Source organism: Phocoena sinus, chromosome 13, assembly GCF_008692025.1.
Source record: "Phocoena sinus isolate mPhoSin1 chromosome 13, mPhoSin1.pri, whole genome shotgun sequence".
Classification (NCBI taxonomy): Eukaryota; Metazoa; Chordata; class Mammalia; order Artiodactyla; family Phocoenidae; genus Phocoena; species Phocoena sinus.
The window spans coordinates 75,224,638-75,244,665 of NC_045775.1; the positions used below are offsets into that span (position 1 = coordinate 75,224,638).

At 41.6% G+C, this 20,028-nt stretch overlaps 1 protein-coding gene across 1 annotated transcript in view; it reads right to left on the minus strand.

Annotated features, from left to right (window-relative positions):
• The window catches only part of SUCLG1 (succinate-CoA ligase GDP/ADP-forming subunit alpha), a 36,350-nt gene extending 16,647 nt beyond the window's left edge, over window positions 1–19,703 (minus strand). The window contains exons 1-5 of the mRNA XM_032653483.1: window positions 19,435–19,703; window positions 9,141–9,244; window positions 4,076–4,192; window positions 308–520; window positions 114–171 (exon numbers count right to left, since the gene is read on the minus strand). Of these exons, the coding sequence (XP_032509374.1) occupies window positions 114–171; window positions 308–520; window positions 4,076–4,192; window positions 9,141–9,244; window positions 19,435–19,531 (589 nt within the window). The 5' untranslated portion in view covers window positions 19,532–19,703. The remainder of the gene's footprint in view (window positions 1–113; window positions 172–307; window positions 521–4,075; window positions 4,193–9,140; window positions 9,245–19,434) is intronic.
• Between the last annotated feature and the right edge of the window lie 325 nt (window positions 19,704–20,028).

A 20,028-nucleotide genomic window follows, 5' to 3' on the forward strand; every position in this document is an offset into this window, starting at 1 on the left:
CTTAAAGTTGAATTAATTAAAATGAATTTGATTTGCAGAGTCAAATTCTCTTTGTGAGTTTTGAGCTCAGGGCAAGGAATTTTGTTTTTAATCTATAAGAAATATATACTCACCAATTCTTCCTTTCTTGTGAATATGGCCAGGCATGATGCCAATTTTGCATTCTCCAGGCTGAAGGAAAGGAATTCATGGTTTCAGAAAAGCGAAAAAAAAAATTGTAACTTCCTAGGTCATACACACAAATATACTTGGACTGATTCAAAGCTAGTTTGCCTTCAGCGGGCTTATTTTTGTTCTGTACACTCACATTGATGACTCCAGGGCAGTTTGGCCCAATCAGCCTGGTCTTTTCCTGGCGCAGCAGCTTGTGCTTGACCCGCACCATGTCCTGCTGTGGGATACCTTCAGTGATGCACACGACCAAGGACACTTCCGCCTCGATAGCTTCATTAATGGCAGCAGCAGCAAAAGGAGGAGGGACATAAATGACAGACGCTGTTGCTCCGGTCTGTTCTTTGGCCTGAAACATTAACCACGAAGCACTTTATTATTGGTTAAGTCAGAAACATTGTAAAAGAAATTCAATACCATGATTTTAATGATGTCTTGGGGTCAGGAAAGGACACCACCAGGAGACATCGGATGTCTTCATTCTTCCCATTAACAAGTTCACTTTGCTGTCAGAAAAGAGCAGAGTAAGCACGGCCTCCTTTCTGCCCCCTTGGGACACCCTTCTGCACTGAAAGTTTCTGTGACCTCCCATTCCCTCAGGTGACAGCATGTCAGTACACCTGCAAGCACTGCCTGATTTGCATCTGTGTCCCCTCATTCCTGGGCCATGTTTATTTCTGTTGTTCTACAAGGCACTTACCACCTATTCAGTACCAAAGACCCTGCACCTCCCCAGGAGAAAAGGACTAGTGAGCCCCAAGCTCCAGAACCCAGCTCTCAACCATCTGTTTAAAAATACATCCAACTTAATAAATAATATCAAGAGGCAGCAAAACGAAGTGGTTTTTTTCCTAGCTGTCAATTTTTACTCTAAATGCATGCTGATTAGAAATAAACTAAAATACACATGCATAAATGGCCACGGAATAAGAATGGGTCAAATAAGGTTAGAGTTTACTCTACATCACCCCTCACGATGCAAAGCACTGAAAGACCATCAATTTGACCACGGTTCTCTCTCAGTGGTTTTTACATACTCTCTACATGTATCAATACACATGTAGCTTTCTACCCACCTCCACGTGTGGCCATGTCTCTTCTCCTGAAAGGAAGCTCCTTGAAGACAGAGACTGTCAGTGATCTCTGGCTCTCCAAGAGTGGCAGCATCTATTCCGTGAGAGGCCCTGAGAGATACTCTGTACAGGCCTCAGATAACGCTTCACCACAACCCTGCATGCTTAGCATCCCCAGCTACAAATCAAGATGCTGAGGCCAAGAAATATTAAATAACCTGCACAAGGTCATACAGCTAGGAAGTGGTACAGGCAAGATTCAACAAGGCAAAAGTATATCTGATTCCAAAGCGTCAGCTCTTTTCAGCTACAGCAGGCTGCCTCCCTATAAATGTCAAAATGTAACTTAACCAAGATGTAAATCAAAACTTTTTAGAAGGCTGTGCCATGGGATTCATAATGGATACAAAAACCAAGTTACGGAACATACAGGTACAACTAGAAGGGACAGAAGTAAAAGACGGTGTCTTTGAGAATCATCCCCAAATGACTCCCCACGTTCCCAGCAACTTAGGGGCTTTCTCTACGGCATCCCGAATAAAAAGACATATCTTGACAGTGACAGAAGAACAAGTCAAAGGCTGCTGACTTGCCAGGGGTTAAAAATAATTCAAAACAATGTTTTTAAAAACTATGTTCAAGATGATAACAGAGAAGTGGGAACCAAAGGAAAAGAGCTAGGTTGGAACCAAGTGTAAGAATTTTATGGAAAATATCAATATATCCCATGGGTTCCTACCGCTTAAGGCTACAAACATTTTCAGCAGCTGGACTGTGACAACAGGGTCTGTGCTGGCAAATAATACTGCATGAAAGGTGTCTGTCCTACTCACTCAGAAAGCTCTTTGAAAGAGCAGAATGGGTGAGAGACAGTATCTGTCAAAGAACTTACATTATATTCCAAATGTCATATCTATTTGTATCAAAATTAATAATAAATGAATTGCTTAGCAATGAAAACTGTTTTCAAAAGAAAGCAAAAATGGCTCATGACAAAAGAAATCTGCCTAGAGAGATTTTTTCTAAAAATGCAAATCAAAAAAAAAAAAAAAACTAAATGATTATTCTACAGAATATATGACTTTACTCTTTAAAATACAATACACTCAAAACACACATACACGTATACAGTACACCCTATTTTCAAGTTTAAAGTAAAGTGAAAATTCCAAATTTGAATATTTCTTTTTTTCTACATTTTAGGATTAAGAATACAAATTAACTTCAATTAGAAGTTAGTATTCCAGGGCCTTTCCTGGTGGCTCAGTGGTTGAGAGTCCGCCTGCCGATGCAGGGGACACGAGTTCGTGCCCCGGTCCGGGAAGATCCCACATGCCGCAGAGCGGCTGGGCCCGTGAGCCATGGCCGCTGAGCCCACGCGTCCGGAGCCTGTGCTCCGCAACGGGAGAGGCCACAACAGTGAGAGGCCCGTGTACCGCAAAAAAAAAAAAAGAAGTTAGTATTCCATAAAGAGAGTACATCTATAAATGTGTACTGTAAAAAGTGCAATTCTTTAAAACATGCCTTAGAAGTATGTTTATAAAGAGGAGAGGTACAGTTTTTAACATCAATACATCAATCGCAAGTACTAAGTTTATTTCCTTGATTTTTTAAATTAAACAGCCAAGAATTTGTACTATGGTTTCTTTTATAATACTACTAGTTTTGTATATATTCATTTAAGTGTAGAAAGAGAGTGAAAGAATACACATTGAGCTTAAATTAGCTCTCTATAAAAGCAAAATCTGAGAAATGGAAAACACTATATAAAACTTAACTTTACATACTTTTATGTCATCTGAATTTTTACAATAAGCAATTAGCTTTGTAGCGAAGAATTAAAGTTTACTTTAAATTCATTTTAAAAAGTATTAAGAAATCAGCAAATTGGGGAAGAGACTAGAACTCTGTGATTTGTCCATCAGACTCCACAGCTAGGTTTCTCCACACAGGAATACCACATACTACTTACTTACTCTGAGCCAGGCTAAGTCTACCACTTATCAGCCATGACACTATGTGCAGGACCCTCAACCTCTCTGCTCTGTCAGCAGCTGGACTGTGACAACAGGGTCTGTGCTGGCAAATAATACTGCATGAAAGGTATCCATCCTACTCACTCAGAAAGCTCTTTGTAAGAGCATCCTTGTCTTTAAAATGGGGATGATAACAGCACCTACCTCGGGCTTGTGGTTCGGCCTGAATGAGGCCATGAATATGAAGCACCTGGCACAGTGCCTGGCAAAGCACCCACTCGAAGTATTAGGGTAGGGGGTGGATGCTGACATGTGCACTTCTAACACCCCAGAAGAAGAAATGGTAAGGAAGGAAAATAAGCCAAACAGAAGCCAAGCCACAGCACTTCTTCCCTAAAGAGCTGATATATACCTACAGACAAAAATGACCCGGGGGGCTTCCCTGGTGGCGCTGTGGTTGAGAGTCCGCCTGCCGGTGCAGGGGATGTGGGTTCGTGCCCCGGTCCGGGAAGATCCCACATGCCGCGGAGCGGCTGGGCCCGTGAGCCATGGCCGCTGAGCCTGTGCGTCCAGAGCCTGTGCTCCACGGCGGGAGAAGCCACAACGGTGAGAGGCCCGCGTACCGCAAAAAAAATAAATAAATAAAAATGACCCAGGCTGCGGAGAAAACACCCTGAGCCTACCTGACTAAAGTGAACACACTGGTTTTTACCGCAATTCAAATTTCTCTAGGTTACTGGAATTTTAAAAAGCAACTGACTCTCCCCAAAGGGGCACAATTAAGATCTTAAACCAAGGTGTACTAGCTCTTCCCCTGCTTTTCTTTTCTTGCCAAGCTCAGGTGCCATTAGTTACCTCCTTCACAGTACTGAAGACCGGTAAGCCCAGATGCGTCTCGCCTCCTTTTCCTGGAGTGGTTCCTCCAACTAATTTGGTGCCGTATTCCAATGCCTGCTGACTATGAAAGGTGCCCTGAGGGGAAAACGTGAAAGACTAATGAGAAAAGGCAGGCTGGGAAGCCTAAAGGCAATCTTCAGCAACTTGGAAAAGAAAAACAGATAGGTTAAGTATTTCCCAGCAAACAGCTGTAACACATATCCAAGCATTCTCATCACCTTACTGAACACAGCTTTCACCCTTGAAGCAAAGTGGGCCTCTGCGGGGCCAAAATAACTGTTTTTTTTAAGGGGGGGGGCAGTCTCTTTTCCCTCTGTTTTCAAATTTGGCTGATGATCAGAAACCCCCTGGTGTTTACCTGAAAAGAACACCTCTTTTTCACTGTTCCTCGACCCCTGGTGTCCTCACATCCCTCTTCTACTCAGTGTAAAATCCATGGCCAGTCACTACAGTCACACACCACCTTGGCTCTCTCTCACTTCAATTTACACATCTGGCAAAATCACAATCTTGGTTAAATCCAATTCTCCACCTACTCTGAGACTGCACATGTGCCACTGAACAGTAGCTGGAGGAAAAATAAAATAAAACCTTGCTAACTGGTCTCACTTTAAATTAACGATCCCAAACCTTAAGTGAGCCTTTAACGCTGCCCAGCCAGCATCCTGGATGTCCCTATCCATTTACTCTCCCACCTCCACCTCGGCACTACTGATACTCTGGACACACTGATTCCCTGTTATGAGAGGCTGTCCTGTGATTTGTACAATGTTTACCTCTACTCAGTAGATGCCAGTACAATGCCCTCCTCCCTACCGCAATCAGCTGTGATGACCAAAAACACCTCCAGGGATTGAAAGATTCTTTTTCACTAAGCTTCTGGCGCTCCGCCTCCCTGTTTTTCCTCTTCTCTTTCTTCCCCTTCCTAGACTTCTCTTTTTCATTTAAATGTGTGCCCTTGGTGAGTTCACCCCTTACCATGGCAATAAATATCATCCATATGGTGACCTCTCCCAAACACACAGACACACACACCTCCCACATACCTAGCCGAGACCTTTGCCTTGAACTCCATGCTCACACTGCCAACTGCCTACCTGACATCTCCACTTGGAGAACCAGTAGGCATCCCAAACTTAATGTGCCCAAAACCGAGTTCCTGATCACTCCCCTCCATGGTTTACCCCATCACAATTAATGAGAACTCCACTCCTAACAGATGTTCAGACCAAAACTACTGAAGTCATTCTTGATTCCTCTCTTTCTCTTGTATCTCAAATCAGGATACATTAGTAAATCTTACTGCCCTGCCTTCAGAACGTAACTGACAACATCTCACCCCTTCTACTGCTACCGTCTTGGTCTAAGTCAGCATCAACTCTTGACAGTACTGCCCTTGCTCCCTTTCAACCTATTCTCAACACGGCAGCCAGACTGATCCTGTTACATGTCACTTCTCTGATCAAACTCTGCAATAGTTTTCCATCTCATTCACAGCAAAAGCCAAAGCAAAAGCATCACACTGGCCACCAAGTCAGTATTCAAGCTGCCTCCTCACATCAGAACCCCTCAACTGCCCGACCTCGCTTCACCCACTGTTCTCCCATCACTCATTCTACTCCAGTCATGCCGGCCTTGGGGCTGCCACACACAGCAGGCACGTTCCCCCCTCCTGGCCTCACTGTCCCCTCTGGCTGGAACACCCTTCCCCTAGACATCCACTTGACTCACCCCCAAAGCTGCTTTAGAACTTGACTCAGAGGTCAGGCTTCCCCTGAGCACCTACCACAACTGCCACCACAACCCCACACACATACAGACACCTCCTTTCTCTGGTTTAGTTTTTCCACGGCACTTATACTTTCTAACGTACCACATAATTTACTCATTGATTTTGTTTCTCTCCCCTGCCACTCCATGAAGGCAATGATTTCTATCTACTTTGTTCCCTGAGAGATGGCACCTAAAGCAACACATTCCATACAGTAGGCACTCAATAAGTAGTTGTTGAAAACTGAGTGGATCTATGCGGTCATTCTACAGGGACCAGAAAATGACGACTCAACAAGTTCTATTTCTTAATTCAACGTCTTCATTTTTCAAAACAGGAAACTTAGTCCCAAGCGTGTTAACTGACTTATCTTAAGTCAGTGATGGAGTTTTGGAAAGGACCTCAGACCAGTGCTCTCTCTTTAGAGAAATGCCATTCAAAGTGTCATCTGTATATGCTAACGGTCTACAGTGAGACAAACACAAAACGAAAAAAGAATGACAAAAATAATAAAGAAAAATCTAATAAAGAAAACAAAAATAAGTGAGAATGTTTGCAGACTTTTATAGCAATATAATATTGCTATGACTTTTACAGTATTTTGTAAAAAATATTCATCTGCATTAGATTGGTGATAAAACAAAGACACACCCAAACTGGTCTTTCATTCCAGATAGTTAGAGAAGCACTACCCCAGACTATCACACTGTTACATAAATTCCAATGGACAAATTTTTAGTCCTAGTGTAGTGCTAAACAGGGATAACATTTCCCGTTAATAAGCTTCTTTCCCGTAATTTTCCCATTATCACCATCCAGTGCAGAGTTAAGAATAGTAATAGTTTTTAGCAGCTCATAACAGCCAGTTCAAGAAATACCACCCACTGGAAATCTGCATTTTGGGGATTTGCTCTGAAATACAAATATTCCTCACTCATATGTGGACAATGTGGAACAATGTGTACACTGAAAAAAGAAGAACTAATGAGACAAAATGCAGATTCTCTACAGAGATAGCCTCTAAATTTCAGACCTCATCGTTACCTCTATAAACAGAAACTTAAAACCAACAAATCTTAAGGCTCCCAATTACTCTTAAAGAAAAGTGAATAAGAAACAGTGTATTTGCCAGTAACCCAGAGACTCTGAAACCAACCTTGGATTTCAATATTTAGGCAAATCATCATCTAATTTATGAATCAGAGACAGTTCCAAATAGTGCTTATAGCATGGACAATGGTTCTTAAAAAAAAGGTCAGAGGTTAAAATGTTGTAGGATTGTATAAAGCTTAGTAAACAGAAAAACAAAATCATACATAGTAAACTTATGTGGAGAATTTGGGTTAATCAAACATTTGATTATATGCTAATAAAATTAACATCTATCCAAAAAGGGACTAAATATGATTTTAATTGGCAGAGAAATGATAAAAGGTACTTCATAATCTTAGATGAGCATCAACTTTCTTTAGAATGTATATATGTGGAAATGATATTCATAAAACATACGGCTATTAGAATAAGTAAACCAATTTTACCTATGAACAAAATTTCAACGTTTGGGATGTTTCTTTTTTCGTTGACAGTGGGTTGTTTTTTTTAAGACAGTAGAGGAATGGGAGAAAAAGAAGAAAGGTCCACTGCAATTCACATTTTTGTGCCCAGTTATTTCAAAACAAAAGTCAGAAAGCAAAAGGACATTTCACATGAACAACCTTCTAATCTAATTCATTTTTTAAAAAAGAACTACAAAATTTTAAAGCAATTCCTAAGTACTTTAAAAACAAAAGTTATAGAATTCTGGATATTTAGGTACCATCCTCTAGATCAGGGGTTAGTAAAGGATGGCCTGAAGGACTTGACTTGCCACTGGTTTCGTGAATTAAGTCTTACTGGCATACCCATTCACTGACATATTACCTATGGCTGCTTTTGCTGTTCCAATACTACCAAGTAGCTGTGACAGAGACTGCATGGCCTATTAAGCCTAAAATGCTTACAATCTTGTCTTTACAGAATACGCTTGCCAACTCTTGCTCTAGATCACCAAAATCCTGCAGAATGGACGTGATAATTCTTTTAATCATAGAAAAATCATTAACTTTTAAATTACACAAAAATCATTAATCGCTTTTATTTTGCCATATCTCCTTTAATAATGAAGGAAGGGATACTTGGGGTTAAGGCTGATGGCTATCTTCTAATTGATTTGGTAGTATTCCCTCGTTTAAAACAAAAAAATCTGTGCATCCACTATGGTGAAACCATAAATGTGTACAAATGTTTTAAAGGGCAACTTAGCAATAGCTGTTAAAATTTTAAATACACAGAACCTTTGACACCCATTTTTACTTTCAGGAATCAATTTAACGACATATATGTATGATATATATTATATACTGTATAATTTGTTTATATGTGTGTGTGTGTATACACACACACACACACACACACACACAGAATGAAAGAGAGAGTGTTCTGTAGAACAAACTCTGTAGAATGCCCATTATATAAGTGTACATATGTTTGTATGAGCAAGAAAAATATCTGGAAGGATACATGTCAACTTGTTATCAGAAGGAATTCCAGAGCAGCAGAATGGTAGGCAGGAAGGAAAGGAGATTCTTATGTTGCGTTTTTTTGTGGAATCACGTCACAGCTATATTTAAACTTACATAAGTTCTATGATGTAGGCAGAGGATAGGGAGAGAGAATGAATATAAACGAAATACTTCAGGCTATTTTGCCCGCTATTCCCCTGAAGACCATTTGCCCAGAGAGTACAAGACGGGAAAAATCAATGTACTACTTCCTCTGCCCATCACAGTTCCCATGAGCCTCTCTGGGTTTGAGCATTTCCCCACACTGATCTGTGCTTAGCTGAGAATTTTTTTTGTACAAGGCCTAAACACAAGCCATCTGCCTTACCTAGTGCTTAATTAAAGAAACAGTGATCTGTTCCAATGTTGGAGAAAAGCCAGTTGTGTTATACTTGCTGAAAGAAAATATGTGGGTTTCCAACATAATACTGTACTCCTAGGGAGGGATTTTCACGGTAACATTAAATACAATTTTCATCTTAGAGGCTGACTATAGCACCTAACCCCCTCCTGAGATACAACTCCACTGCTGTACTGTATACTCTTGTGCTACAAACTGTATTATAACTTTTGTGACTTTAAAACAATAGAAAATAATTCAATGTTTTTGTATCTCTAATATACATCTTTTAAAAAGTCTTGAAACACCTACCTGCTTACCAGTGAAACCCTGGCAAATAACCTTCGTATCTTTATCAACATAGAGATGCTTCCTGGAAGCTGTATAGGAGCAATGCCGAATTCCATTCTGTTGCACTGAAAAGTAAAGAAAATATGACACATTATAATTTTTCCAAACTTTTGGACTATGAATTTAACTTGGTGACAAAAAAAAAAACAAAAAAAACAAAAAAAAAACGGGCTTCCCTGGTGGCGCAGTGGTTGAGAGTCCGCCTGCCGATGCAGGGAACAAGGGTTCGTGCCCTGGTCCGGCAAGATCCCACATGCCGCGGAGCGGCTGGGCCCGTGAGCCATGGCCGCTGAGCCTGCGCTCCACAACGGGAGAGGCCACAGCAGTGAGAGGCCCACGTACCGGAAAAAAAAAAAAAAAAAATTCTCTAATTCAGGAGATATCTTGTGATAACGGCAACTTTAAGTGTCATTTTTAAAATAAGATGTATTAAATACAAAAACTGATTAAAGAAACAAACAAGAAAAGACACTGTACTATCCTCCAGAATCCCCTCTTTACTGAGAACCACAATTTTGTTGCTTTTTCTGAACTGAGGAAGAAAAGGTTACGTTTATAAGTTTTATTCCTCAGAAAGAAACCAGGGGCTCACGTAAACACCTCAAATTAAATCCGGGAACTAAAAACTAGGCATCACTCTTGCTAATAATGTTTACTAAACAGCCACATGCTTTCCCCACTTGACCCGACATTTTTAAGCCCAACATCAATAAGCAAAAGACGAGCTAAGAGGCAAACTTTGTCAGAATTACTAAGAACTACTTTGCAACTCATTCCCCAGTAATAATATTAACATTACGTGTTAAGTCATAGAATAAAACTTATCTGAAGTATAATCCAAAATTACTTAATTTGGTCTCTTCTGATGTAAGTCTCAAGACCTCACATATAAAGGAAGTAGGGAAAATAAAATAAATAGGAAGAGTAGATGAGGGAGAAACATGTAAAAAATATCTAAGTTACTGTCAGCAAACTACCTCAGTGGAAACTGAGAAATCTTCAGTAGCTCCTAAAGCCAGCTCCCCATATTTCAAACATCAGTAGAAAGTAGAGCACAGATGATTTACGTGGGCTACCTTCTAAACCCCCATTAGAACCCCAACCTGCTGTCTCTGTGGTCCATTCCTGGCCCTTTCAAAGTGCCGGCATCTATCACTAAGGTAGCCCATGAAAGCTAGGCCCAGAAAAGAATACCTCATCATAAATTTGTCCAGGGTCCACTCAGTGCTTTTTCTCCTGAATCACTGCTCATATCCTCCTAAATCCTCAGATCTCAGATTCTGTAACTGATCTGCTTCTGGCCCTTTGAACATCCCTTGATTCAACTTCAACTCATGTACTGACCTCAGCTTCCAACAACTTTGAATTCTGTAGTCCCCTGTACCTCTAAGGAAGAGACAGGGCCGGAATCTGCCCTGACCAACCAGGAGAGAAGTATTCTGTGTGCACACAGATCAGATGCATTCTTGGCCTAGACTATGCTGAACAAGGGACCCTGAGGGGGCACTGAGGGTCAAGTCCTGGCCTAGGGTACGCAGCTAAGCACCTTAACCTGGGCCAGTGAACACTACGACAGGAATTGTGGCCTGAGAGCCCACCCTAGCCGGGGCTTGCCCTTGGTTCCCAGTTCTCCCAGCTAGAGACACAGAACCACGATACCTATGGAAGAGCTTTACTCCCCTCTGCTATTCTTGGCAGGACTTGCCCAACAGTCCCTCCCACTCCTGGAATATTCAGTAAATAGTCCATCTATCAGGAGTTTCCAGACAGGAAAGGTACAAGATATGATTACAACAGCAAATAAGATCAGGACATCTGGAGCCCATACTTGATAAAAGGAAATACTTGCTTTTTGAAGGTAAAGTTTAGTCCTCCACAAGTACTCTTACACTCTACCTTAACAAAGGAGACATCAGACAGTTCAAGTCTCCTTCCATGGGGCAGAAGTGGCCCTGTCACCCTGAGAAAGCACAGGTCTGTCTACATTCATAAAGCATGGTCTCAATACCCGAACAACTCCTATCACTACCTTCTCCTATTCCTTCCCTTACTCCAGACCTCCTAGATCAACTCTATGGAGCTCAAGACTTCACAGCACCAGAACTCTGGTGCTCATAAAAACTACATCCGCCAAGTATGATGAAGAGCAGCTCACCTACCAGACAGCCTTGTGGCCCTTTGTCAACTTGTGCAATGACCCTGCCATTCTACAGCATCTAGTGAAATGGATCTTGGGAGATTTAGCATGCATATGTGTGTGCGTGTGCTCTTCCCATCTACTGTATGAGCCCATACCTAGGCTTCAGATAAGCTAGAACTAATAGACTATCATCACCTTTGAGCCAACCACAAAATACATGTTCAAAGATAAGGAAATGAAATTCCTGACCACATTCTGTCCCAATAAGAAACCTGTACAATGCCAGACAAGGTAACACTGGTACTGAAATGAGGGGATGCTAGAATCAAGCACTTACGAAACCCAGAGAAAAACCTGAGGCACCCAGCAAGCCACGGTGCTCCATAATCACCATAAATGCCTTTTTAATTCCAGACACTGGAAGATGAATCTGCCCGATCTATGGCCCTTTACCCCATGCACACTCTCCCAGTTGCCATGGCTGTGCACACGACCCCAGACACCTGCCACTCCATGCCACCATGACACAGGTAACAACTGGTGGCCCTATTTAAGGTAATACTGTTATCAAATCAATGATAAGTCTTACCATTGGTGACATCAGAGAATCAAGGAAATTCTTTCTCTTTTGCCATTTGTTTCCATTCAGACAGAAATAACGCAAAATATGTTTATACTCCAAGTAAAACTCACCAAATTTTAAGTCACTTATGTCATTTTCCTTATTCTTCCCCACCACAGACAATCCAAGCCCAGAATCACAGGTTGGAGGCTCCCCAGCGAAAGCAGCCTCTCCTCATCTCCACCTCTGCACCGCTTCACCTTCCCTCCCACAATCCCACCACTCTCTAATCTAGCAAACTACCAGCTGTTATAAATATTAAATCTGTCAGACTGGTCATTTTCTTTCCCTGTTTGATTTCTTCTCCATCCAAATTATCAATCAAATGCCTTAATTTAAAAAAACAAAAAAAACAAAAAGCCTATTCTACCTCTGCTGAAGAATGTAAAGAGGTTTAAGTACAAACCTTCAATTGTCCGTCCACTGCTTAAAGAAGCCCAATCATATTTTGGTTTTAAACACAAACCTGATCTCTATGACAAAACCACCAAATAACTACAGTAAGCTATTTCCTAAAAAAAACCTTGAACACAGGACATACGTTAGTGGCCAAACCATCTTATAAATATGTCTCACCTTTCAGAGTCAATGTACTCAATCTCCTGAGAATTTCTCTTGCATTAATTCATATAAGTTCACATTTAAATAAAACATTGCACAGTGAGGAATCTTTAAATCTTCACATCACATTCATGACTTGAATATAATGGGGGGTTTGTAGGGGATCTGAGATTAAGAAGAATGGAAACTGTGAACACTTTCATGTGGTATCTAGTCATAAGCACCACACCTGCCCACCGAAGAGTGCACACATTCTGTTACACTCTTTACTGCGTTATTTCTAAGTAAAATTATTTCAGGCTAAGTTTTCTTTCAAGATTAAGTCTCATTTAAATACTTTCAGAACTTCTAACTATAAATTCCATGAGTGTAACGACCATGTCTTGTACACCTTGGTGCCTCCCATGGCATACGGTACAGTGCCTTACGGAGTACGTGCACAGGAAATGCTTGACTGAATTTCAGGACAAGAGATAGGATCTATGAGAAGAAACACATATAAATATCAGAAGTTCCATCTCTTTCTGTGTGAACTGGAAAAATGTCCCTCCTGAACTCCCATTACCAGGAAAGAGGGGAACAAAACCTACGTCTATTTTTGTACATGCAGAGATTATTGGTTTCCCAAAAATTCATACAAAGAGTCCAGCCCTAAATGCTACTAGCAATCCTCAAAGCTGTATCAATGTAGTACAAATTCCATGCTAAGCTTTTTTTTTTTTTTAACAAATGAAATCCAGGACGCAGTAATGTAATACGAATGGACTATTTCACTACAGAAGAAAAGAACCTAAAGCAAAACACAGCATATAGTCACAGGTAAAGGCAGTGACAGACCAGGAGAGTGGTTTCACAACACGTAACAGGCAAGGAGGACAACCTTAGCAACCTGAGCAACACCAGGGGCCAACAGGATGGAGGGCACCAAAGCCGAACAGGAAAATGGACAAAGGCCATAAACAAGAAACACAGTTGGTGACAGATAAATGGTAAATCGACATATGATGTGATATCTGACTTCACTAATATTAAGAAAATGAGTATTGTTAATTAAACATTAGGGCAGCAGAGAGGCCTGAAGTCGGCCACCAGGCAGAATTTCCCAGTGGTGAAGGCCTTGGGCCATCTCCAGAGAATGTGGGTAGAGTCGCTTTCTCTTCAGGTTCTTAGAAATAAGCTAGCCTAACCTCGGGACTGCATCCCAAGCAGCTGAAAGCATAGCCCAGGAACCAGATAGGCCTGGGCTTGAGTTTACAGGGCAGGTCTTGTGATCTCCCTTGGCCTTAGTCTTCCCTTCAGTAAGTGGAATAACAGCTGCTCACGAGGAGGCTGTGATGTTGATATGAGATGACACCTGTCAATTGAGTAACAAAGGGTCTGGTACACTCCCTAAACTGGGTTCACATCCTACCTAAGCACAAAAGTCAATCATTTCCTAAAAAGAGAGAATATATAATTCATATTTTAAAATCACATAAGTCCAATCAGAAGTGTTTTATGTCTCATGCATATCCTATACATGTTTATATATAAATATACTAATCCATGTCTACATATAACATATAGTAGGTACACATATATTAGTAAATTTTTACCATCTAAAACATTTTTAAAGATGCATCCTCATTGTAAAAACGGGGATAATAATATTGTGTACCTCACAGGCAATATGAGAATTAGATGAGTTAATAATATATAGAGCATGCAGAATAACAATTAGCTATTTCACTATTAGCTATTTATTACTGACATAGAATGAAAAGACCAAACTGCTTTGAGATGTTCACTGTGCCAGGATGTCTGCCAGACACAAGGAAGGGGTTCAGGGGTAAATAAGATGGACTGAGGACCATGTGAAGCTTCCTGCCCTGTAAGACAACTAAACATTAAACAAAGAAACACAAAACCACAAAAGTGCCCACTGTAATAAAGGCTGTGAAGTAAAGGGACTGAGTAAGCTGAGAGAGAAATTTGTATCAGTCAGCCACATGCAGAGTCCTCTCCCCTGCAGAGAGCAACCACATCATTTACAAGATGGCTGCAGGGTGGATGCAAGCTGTGGCCAAAAAGCACCTGCCCAGATGGGACTCAAACCACAGATGGCATTCTGTGACCAGTACTGTGCTCCTAACCAGTAACCCGAGACTGTTGATGAAAATACTCCTCCGACTCCCCTCTCAAACTATGTCCTTGTTACTCATTTATTCCTGCATGTGTTCCTGATTTTAACAAATGTATACTTATTAATCATATGTAGTATGCATATATAATCTGCAGGCTATTGGGATCCCTACCTACAGGACCTTAAAGTATAGCAGAGTAGCTCAGCAGCCGCTTACTTCCAAACCCCAAACAATCCACCGTTCAGATGCGAAATTATATATTTACTTACAAATGAAGTGTAACTGGCTCTAAGTACCATATTTCATCAAATCTAAAACACCACTGATTTTAAGAAGCACTATTAAGCACCAGTATGAAAAAAAATGCTGCCAATTTACTGTAAGATACCATCAATTATAAGATACATCCCAATTTTAGAAATGTTATAATGTACAAAAATGTGGGTCTATGGCAACAAAATGCCTGTCCTTTGGTGAAATGAGATTCTTCCCCTATACTTAGAGAAATTATTTTTAACATCCTCAATTAAGCTTTTATGTTAAAACAAGTTTGAGGTCAGAAAATCAAGTCACTTTCTCATGGCTACATTGATACATTTAGATTGAGGCCATTTTGTACTTCTGGAATAAAGATTTGGTTCTTGGATGCAATGACAAGAGACACTAGGTATCAGAAACATCACTATTGAGGGTCCCCTTTTCCAAGCTACACTTCTAAATGTCTTCCGGATTCCAAAAACAGTCTTACACAACTTGGCAAACACATGGAAAAGGCAGGTGACACCTTTGAGCGGAGTAGTAACCTTCTCAACGAACCAGTGAGGTTGCCAAAGAAAAAGAAAAATCAGAGCTTCAAAAAAAGAAGGCTCAGGGCTTCCCTGGTGGCGCAGTGGTTGAGAGTCCACCTGCCGACGCAGGGGACACGGGTTTGTGCCCCGGTCCGGGAGGATCTCACATGCCTTGGAGCCGCTGAGCCTGAGCGTCTGGAGCCTGTGCTCTGCAACGAGAGAGGCCACAACAGTGGGAGGCCCGTGTACCGCAAAAAAAAAAAAAAAAAAAAAGAAGGCTCAGAGTAACACCCAGCATGTATTTAGTAGAAAGGACACTGCAGAGTCAGAAGACCAGAGCTCTAGTACCCATTCTGATATTGCCTAGGAAACTTTTGGGGCTTATTTTTGCCAAACAAAGGTATGGGACCTTTTGCCACTTTTGCCAAACAAAGGTATGGGACCAATTGGCATGCAAGGTTCACTTTTTGGCATCAAAACACCGTAATTCTGAAGTTCAAAAATACTGGCTCTTGGGCTTCCCTGGTGGCGCAGTGGTTGAGAGTCTGCCTGCCGATGCAGGAGACATGGGTTCGTGCCCCGGTTCGGTAAGATCCCACATGCCGCTGAGCGGCTAGGCCCGTTAGCCATGGCCGCTGAGCCTGCGCGTCCGGAGCCTGTGCTCCGCAACGGGAGAGGCCACAACAGTGAGAGGCCCGCGTACCGCAAAAAAAAAAAAAAAATACTGGCTCTTGAATAGACATTTTTCCAAAGAATACATACAGATGGCCAACAGGTACATGAAGAGGTGCTCAACATCACTAATCATCAGGGAAACACAAATCAAAACCACACTGAGATTTCACTTCACACCTGTTAGAATGGCTATTATCAAAAAGACAAGAAATAATAAGTGTTGGTGAGGATATGGAGAAAGGAAACCCTTGTGCGCCTTTAGTAGGAATGTTATTGGTGCAGTCACTATGGAAAACAGTACTGAGGTTCCTCAAAATACTAAAAATAAAACTGTCATACGATCCAGCAATTCCACTTCCAAGTATTTATCTGAAGGAAATGAAAACCCTAACTTGAAAAGAAGCCCCAGGTTCATTGCAGCACTATTTACAATAGCCAAGATATGGAAACAACCTAAGTGTCCATCAATAGAAGAATGGATAAAGAAAACGTGGTATATTTATTAATATGCACACACAGACACACAACATGGAACATTATTCAGCCATAAAAAGAGAAAATCTTGCCATTTGTGACAACACACATGGACCTTGGGGGCATTACCCAAAGTAAAATAAGTCAGGCAGAGAAAGACAAATACTGTATGATCTCACTTATATGTGGAATCTAAAAAAAAAAAAAAAAAAAAAAAGAAAGAAAGAAAAACAGAAACCTGAGCTCACATGTAAAGAAAACAGATTGGTGGTGCCAGAGTTGAGGGGGAGGGGACAAGTGGCTAAAGGGGGTCAAAAGGTACAAACTTCCACTTATAAGTCATAAGGACGTAATGTACAGCATGGTGACTATAGTTAATAATACTATATTGCACGTTTGAAAGTAGCTAAAAGAGAGCAGATCTTAAAAGTTCTCATCACAAGAAATAAAAATGTATAATTATGTATGGTGATAGATATCACAATAGACAGAGAGATATTAAAATATATACAAATATCAAAATATTAGGTTGTACACCTAAAACTAATATAATGTTTTACATCAATTATACCTCAATAAAAATAAAAAATACTAGCTCTTGTTCCCTATTTATTCTCAAAGATCCAACTTACAGGAACTACTGGCTTATGTTTAAAGCAACTTTGCACTACCTCATACTTCTTGAAAAGTTTCACCATTTCAGTTTCAAAGGTGCTTATAAAATCCTTAAGCTTTCTCATGGAAGAAATCTTTATTTTTCATTTTTTTTCCTCTCCCCACTTCAACTGGGTTCTTTCTCTTTTTTCCTAAGAACTGTTTTTTTTTTGGCTCAGTAATTTCTATTGATAAATATTCTAAGCTGCCCCCAACAGGTCTCTGGAAGGCATCTACAAGTGTTTGGGGTTTTTTCCTAACTCAAATCAACATTGCAACACTCAAGACCTTCAGCACAAAATGTACCAACAATTAAAACTTAAGAGAATAAAGGGGACAAAACTCCCTAGCAACTCTAGTTCAATTACTAACCTCAGAGCCTAAATAATTTGTGACTGCCTTTAAAAGAAGTTTGCAATGTGATACTGTTGTGGCTGTGGTTTTTCTAGTGTGAGTGGAAATGGGCTTAGAAATGTGGCATGGGAAAAAGATTTGGGAGATTAAAGGTTTTTAAACATTAACCCTAGAGTTTGTAACCTCTCTAATATAAGAGACACCTTGGTTTAGATCTCAGACCTCTCAAACCATTAGTGACGGAGTAATCACATGACTGGGATAATTCAAGGCCACTCCAGCAAGAGAAGCTAAACTAGATAACCTCTTAAGCCCTCAGGATCCTGAGAGTCTAGGAATAAAGAAGTTCCAGCTATGTGAGAACAGGACTGTTAAGTATCGCTAAGGGTGGATTCAAGATCCTGATCTTTTAAACACTCTTTCTTCTCTAGACTCTGCTCCTAAGACAGCAAAGGATTTTTCAGAAATTCAGACAAGCAAGACCCCAGAAGAAAAAGACATGGGTATAACAAATCCCTTTTCTCCTTCTGCCTACAACATACTAAATTATCCTTTAAATTATATAATAAAAATCTCCAGAAAACTTTCCCAAATAAACCCAACTTCTTCCTACTTGCTAAGGTTTGTCCTCAAGTGATCTGGTAACTAAGTGTAGCTACAGAGTGTACAGTCATCATCGTACACTTTTAAAATGTAATCTTCTCAAGAAATGAACTAAGTCTCATCCAATATTCAGTAGCAGCAGTAGAATTAGAAGCAAAGCAGAAGAAAGGGAGAGAGAAGAAAACTAACTTCAGTTGAGTGTCTATCACATTCCAGGTGCTTTATATAAATTGTTTCACTTATTCTGCATGGCGAACCCAGATCATCCTGTACTTCATCATTTCTAGGATGCACATTTGTTTCATTTTTTTAAACATTTCTTAAATCTGGATGCAACTGATAACCAATGGTGTGTCACAATTTTAATTAGCAATCATTTCCCACTTTTAGTGGTAGACCAAACAGCAGTGCATCTTACAAGTGATGGTGTCTCAGATTCATTAAAATATGGTAATGTTTTCAAGGTATGTGAAACAGAAATTGAGAAATAGATTTAGAAACATCCCCCAGAGTTATTACATAGACTGTACAGGACTAGCCAGACTTCAAACCCTGATGTGGCTGGTTCCAAAGTCTTTTCCTACACAACCTACCTAACAAACACAGAGACTTTGAACACAGCAAGAATTTTCAGCAGTCAGCATTACTAGCAACCTTGGGTGTTAAGTTTTCAGGAACTGAAGAATTCACACCGCCTGATGGAGACATATCAAATAAGTTGGTTAAGGTCCCAGCCAACCCTAAGCTTCTAGGAGTTTTCTGGGCTGTGCACCCTTCTGGAGATTCACCCTACAGTCTACAGAAAAGACAACTATAAGTGTACGACAGTCCTGTTCAAGGCTCGGCCTCATCCTCCAATTTCCTACTGATATCCTCCCCCTACCTCTCAACCCACTCACCCTCCCAGCTTAGTTCATCCTGGACCACCTCACCTCTCACGCCCCAAAAGAGCCTGTCTAGATGCCGCCCCCATCCCGCCGCCACTCATCACCGTGGGATCAAAGGTGTGCACCCGGATCTGCAGGACTCCAGACCCGAATCCTGGTTCAACCACTCAAGGTCCCTGCCCGCCAGCTGCCTAAGCCAGGCCCCCGCCCCACATAACCAGCAAAGCTCCCCCTCCATCCCAGAGGGTCCCCGACTTGGGACCCCCGCCAAGGTCCGGCTCCGGAGGGCCCAGCCGCGTCCTAGACTAGGATGCCAGGCCCGGGGGGCCGGGAACTCGCGGAGGCTTAGAGGAGAGAGCCCCGGCCGGACTCACGGAGGAAAGCGCGGGACAGGAGGCGGGCGGCGGCGAGACCGCTGCTGCCAGAAGTCATGGTCGCAGCAGCAGGGGTAGCAGCTAGCGCTGCGGTCATCCACCAATGACACTCCCAGGCCCCCTGGAAACCCGACAGGAGCCGAGGCGCGAGGAGGAAGTGGGTAGCCAGAGCGTTCGCCGGAATGAATGTCCCTCCGCAGAGGTGTCTTCACCCAACACTGGTTCTCGCCAGGTGGAGGAGAAAAAGGGCATCTTAACGAAGAAGTAGACAATAGCTCGTCTCTTCCCCGGAAACGTGGGTTTGCAACATTAATAACAACGGCAGCTCAAGGGAAACCCCACTGAGGCCGGCCGGCGCGGGGTATTGTGGGAAATGTAGTTCGATGGCCTCAATTTGTTAGTTTAAACGGGGGTCTGCGGAAAGGGAATAGAAGGAGAAAAAGGAGAGTCAAACCCAGGGGATGCGGTGTCAAAAGGAGTGAGGAAACAGTGAGGCGAGGTGCAAAGAGCAATGCAGAACTTTCCAAGGCCCTTCCAAAGCCAAGGTGCCGACCTTTCTTCATTTCGCCGTCTACCATATAGAGAGGATCATAC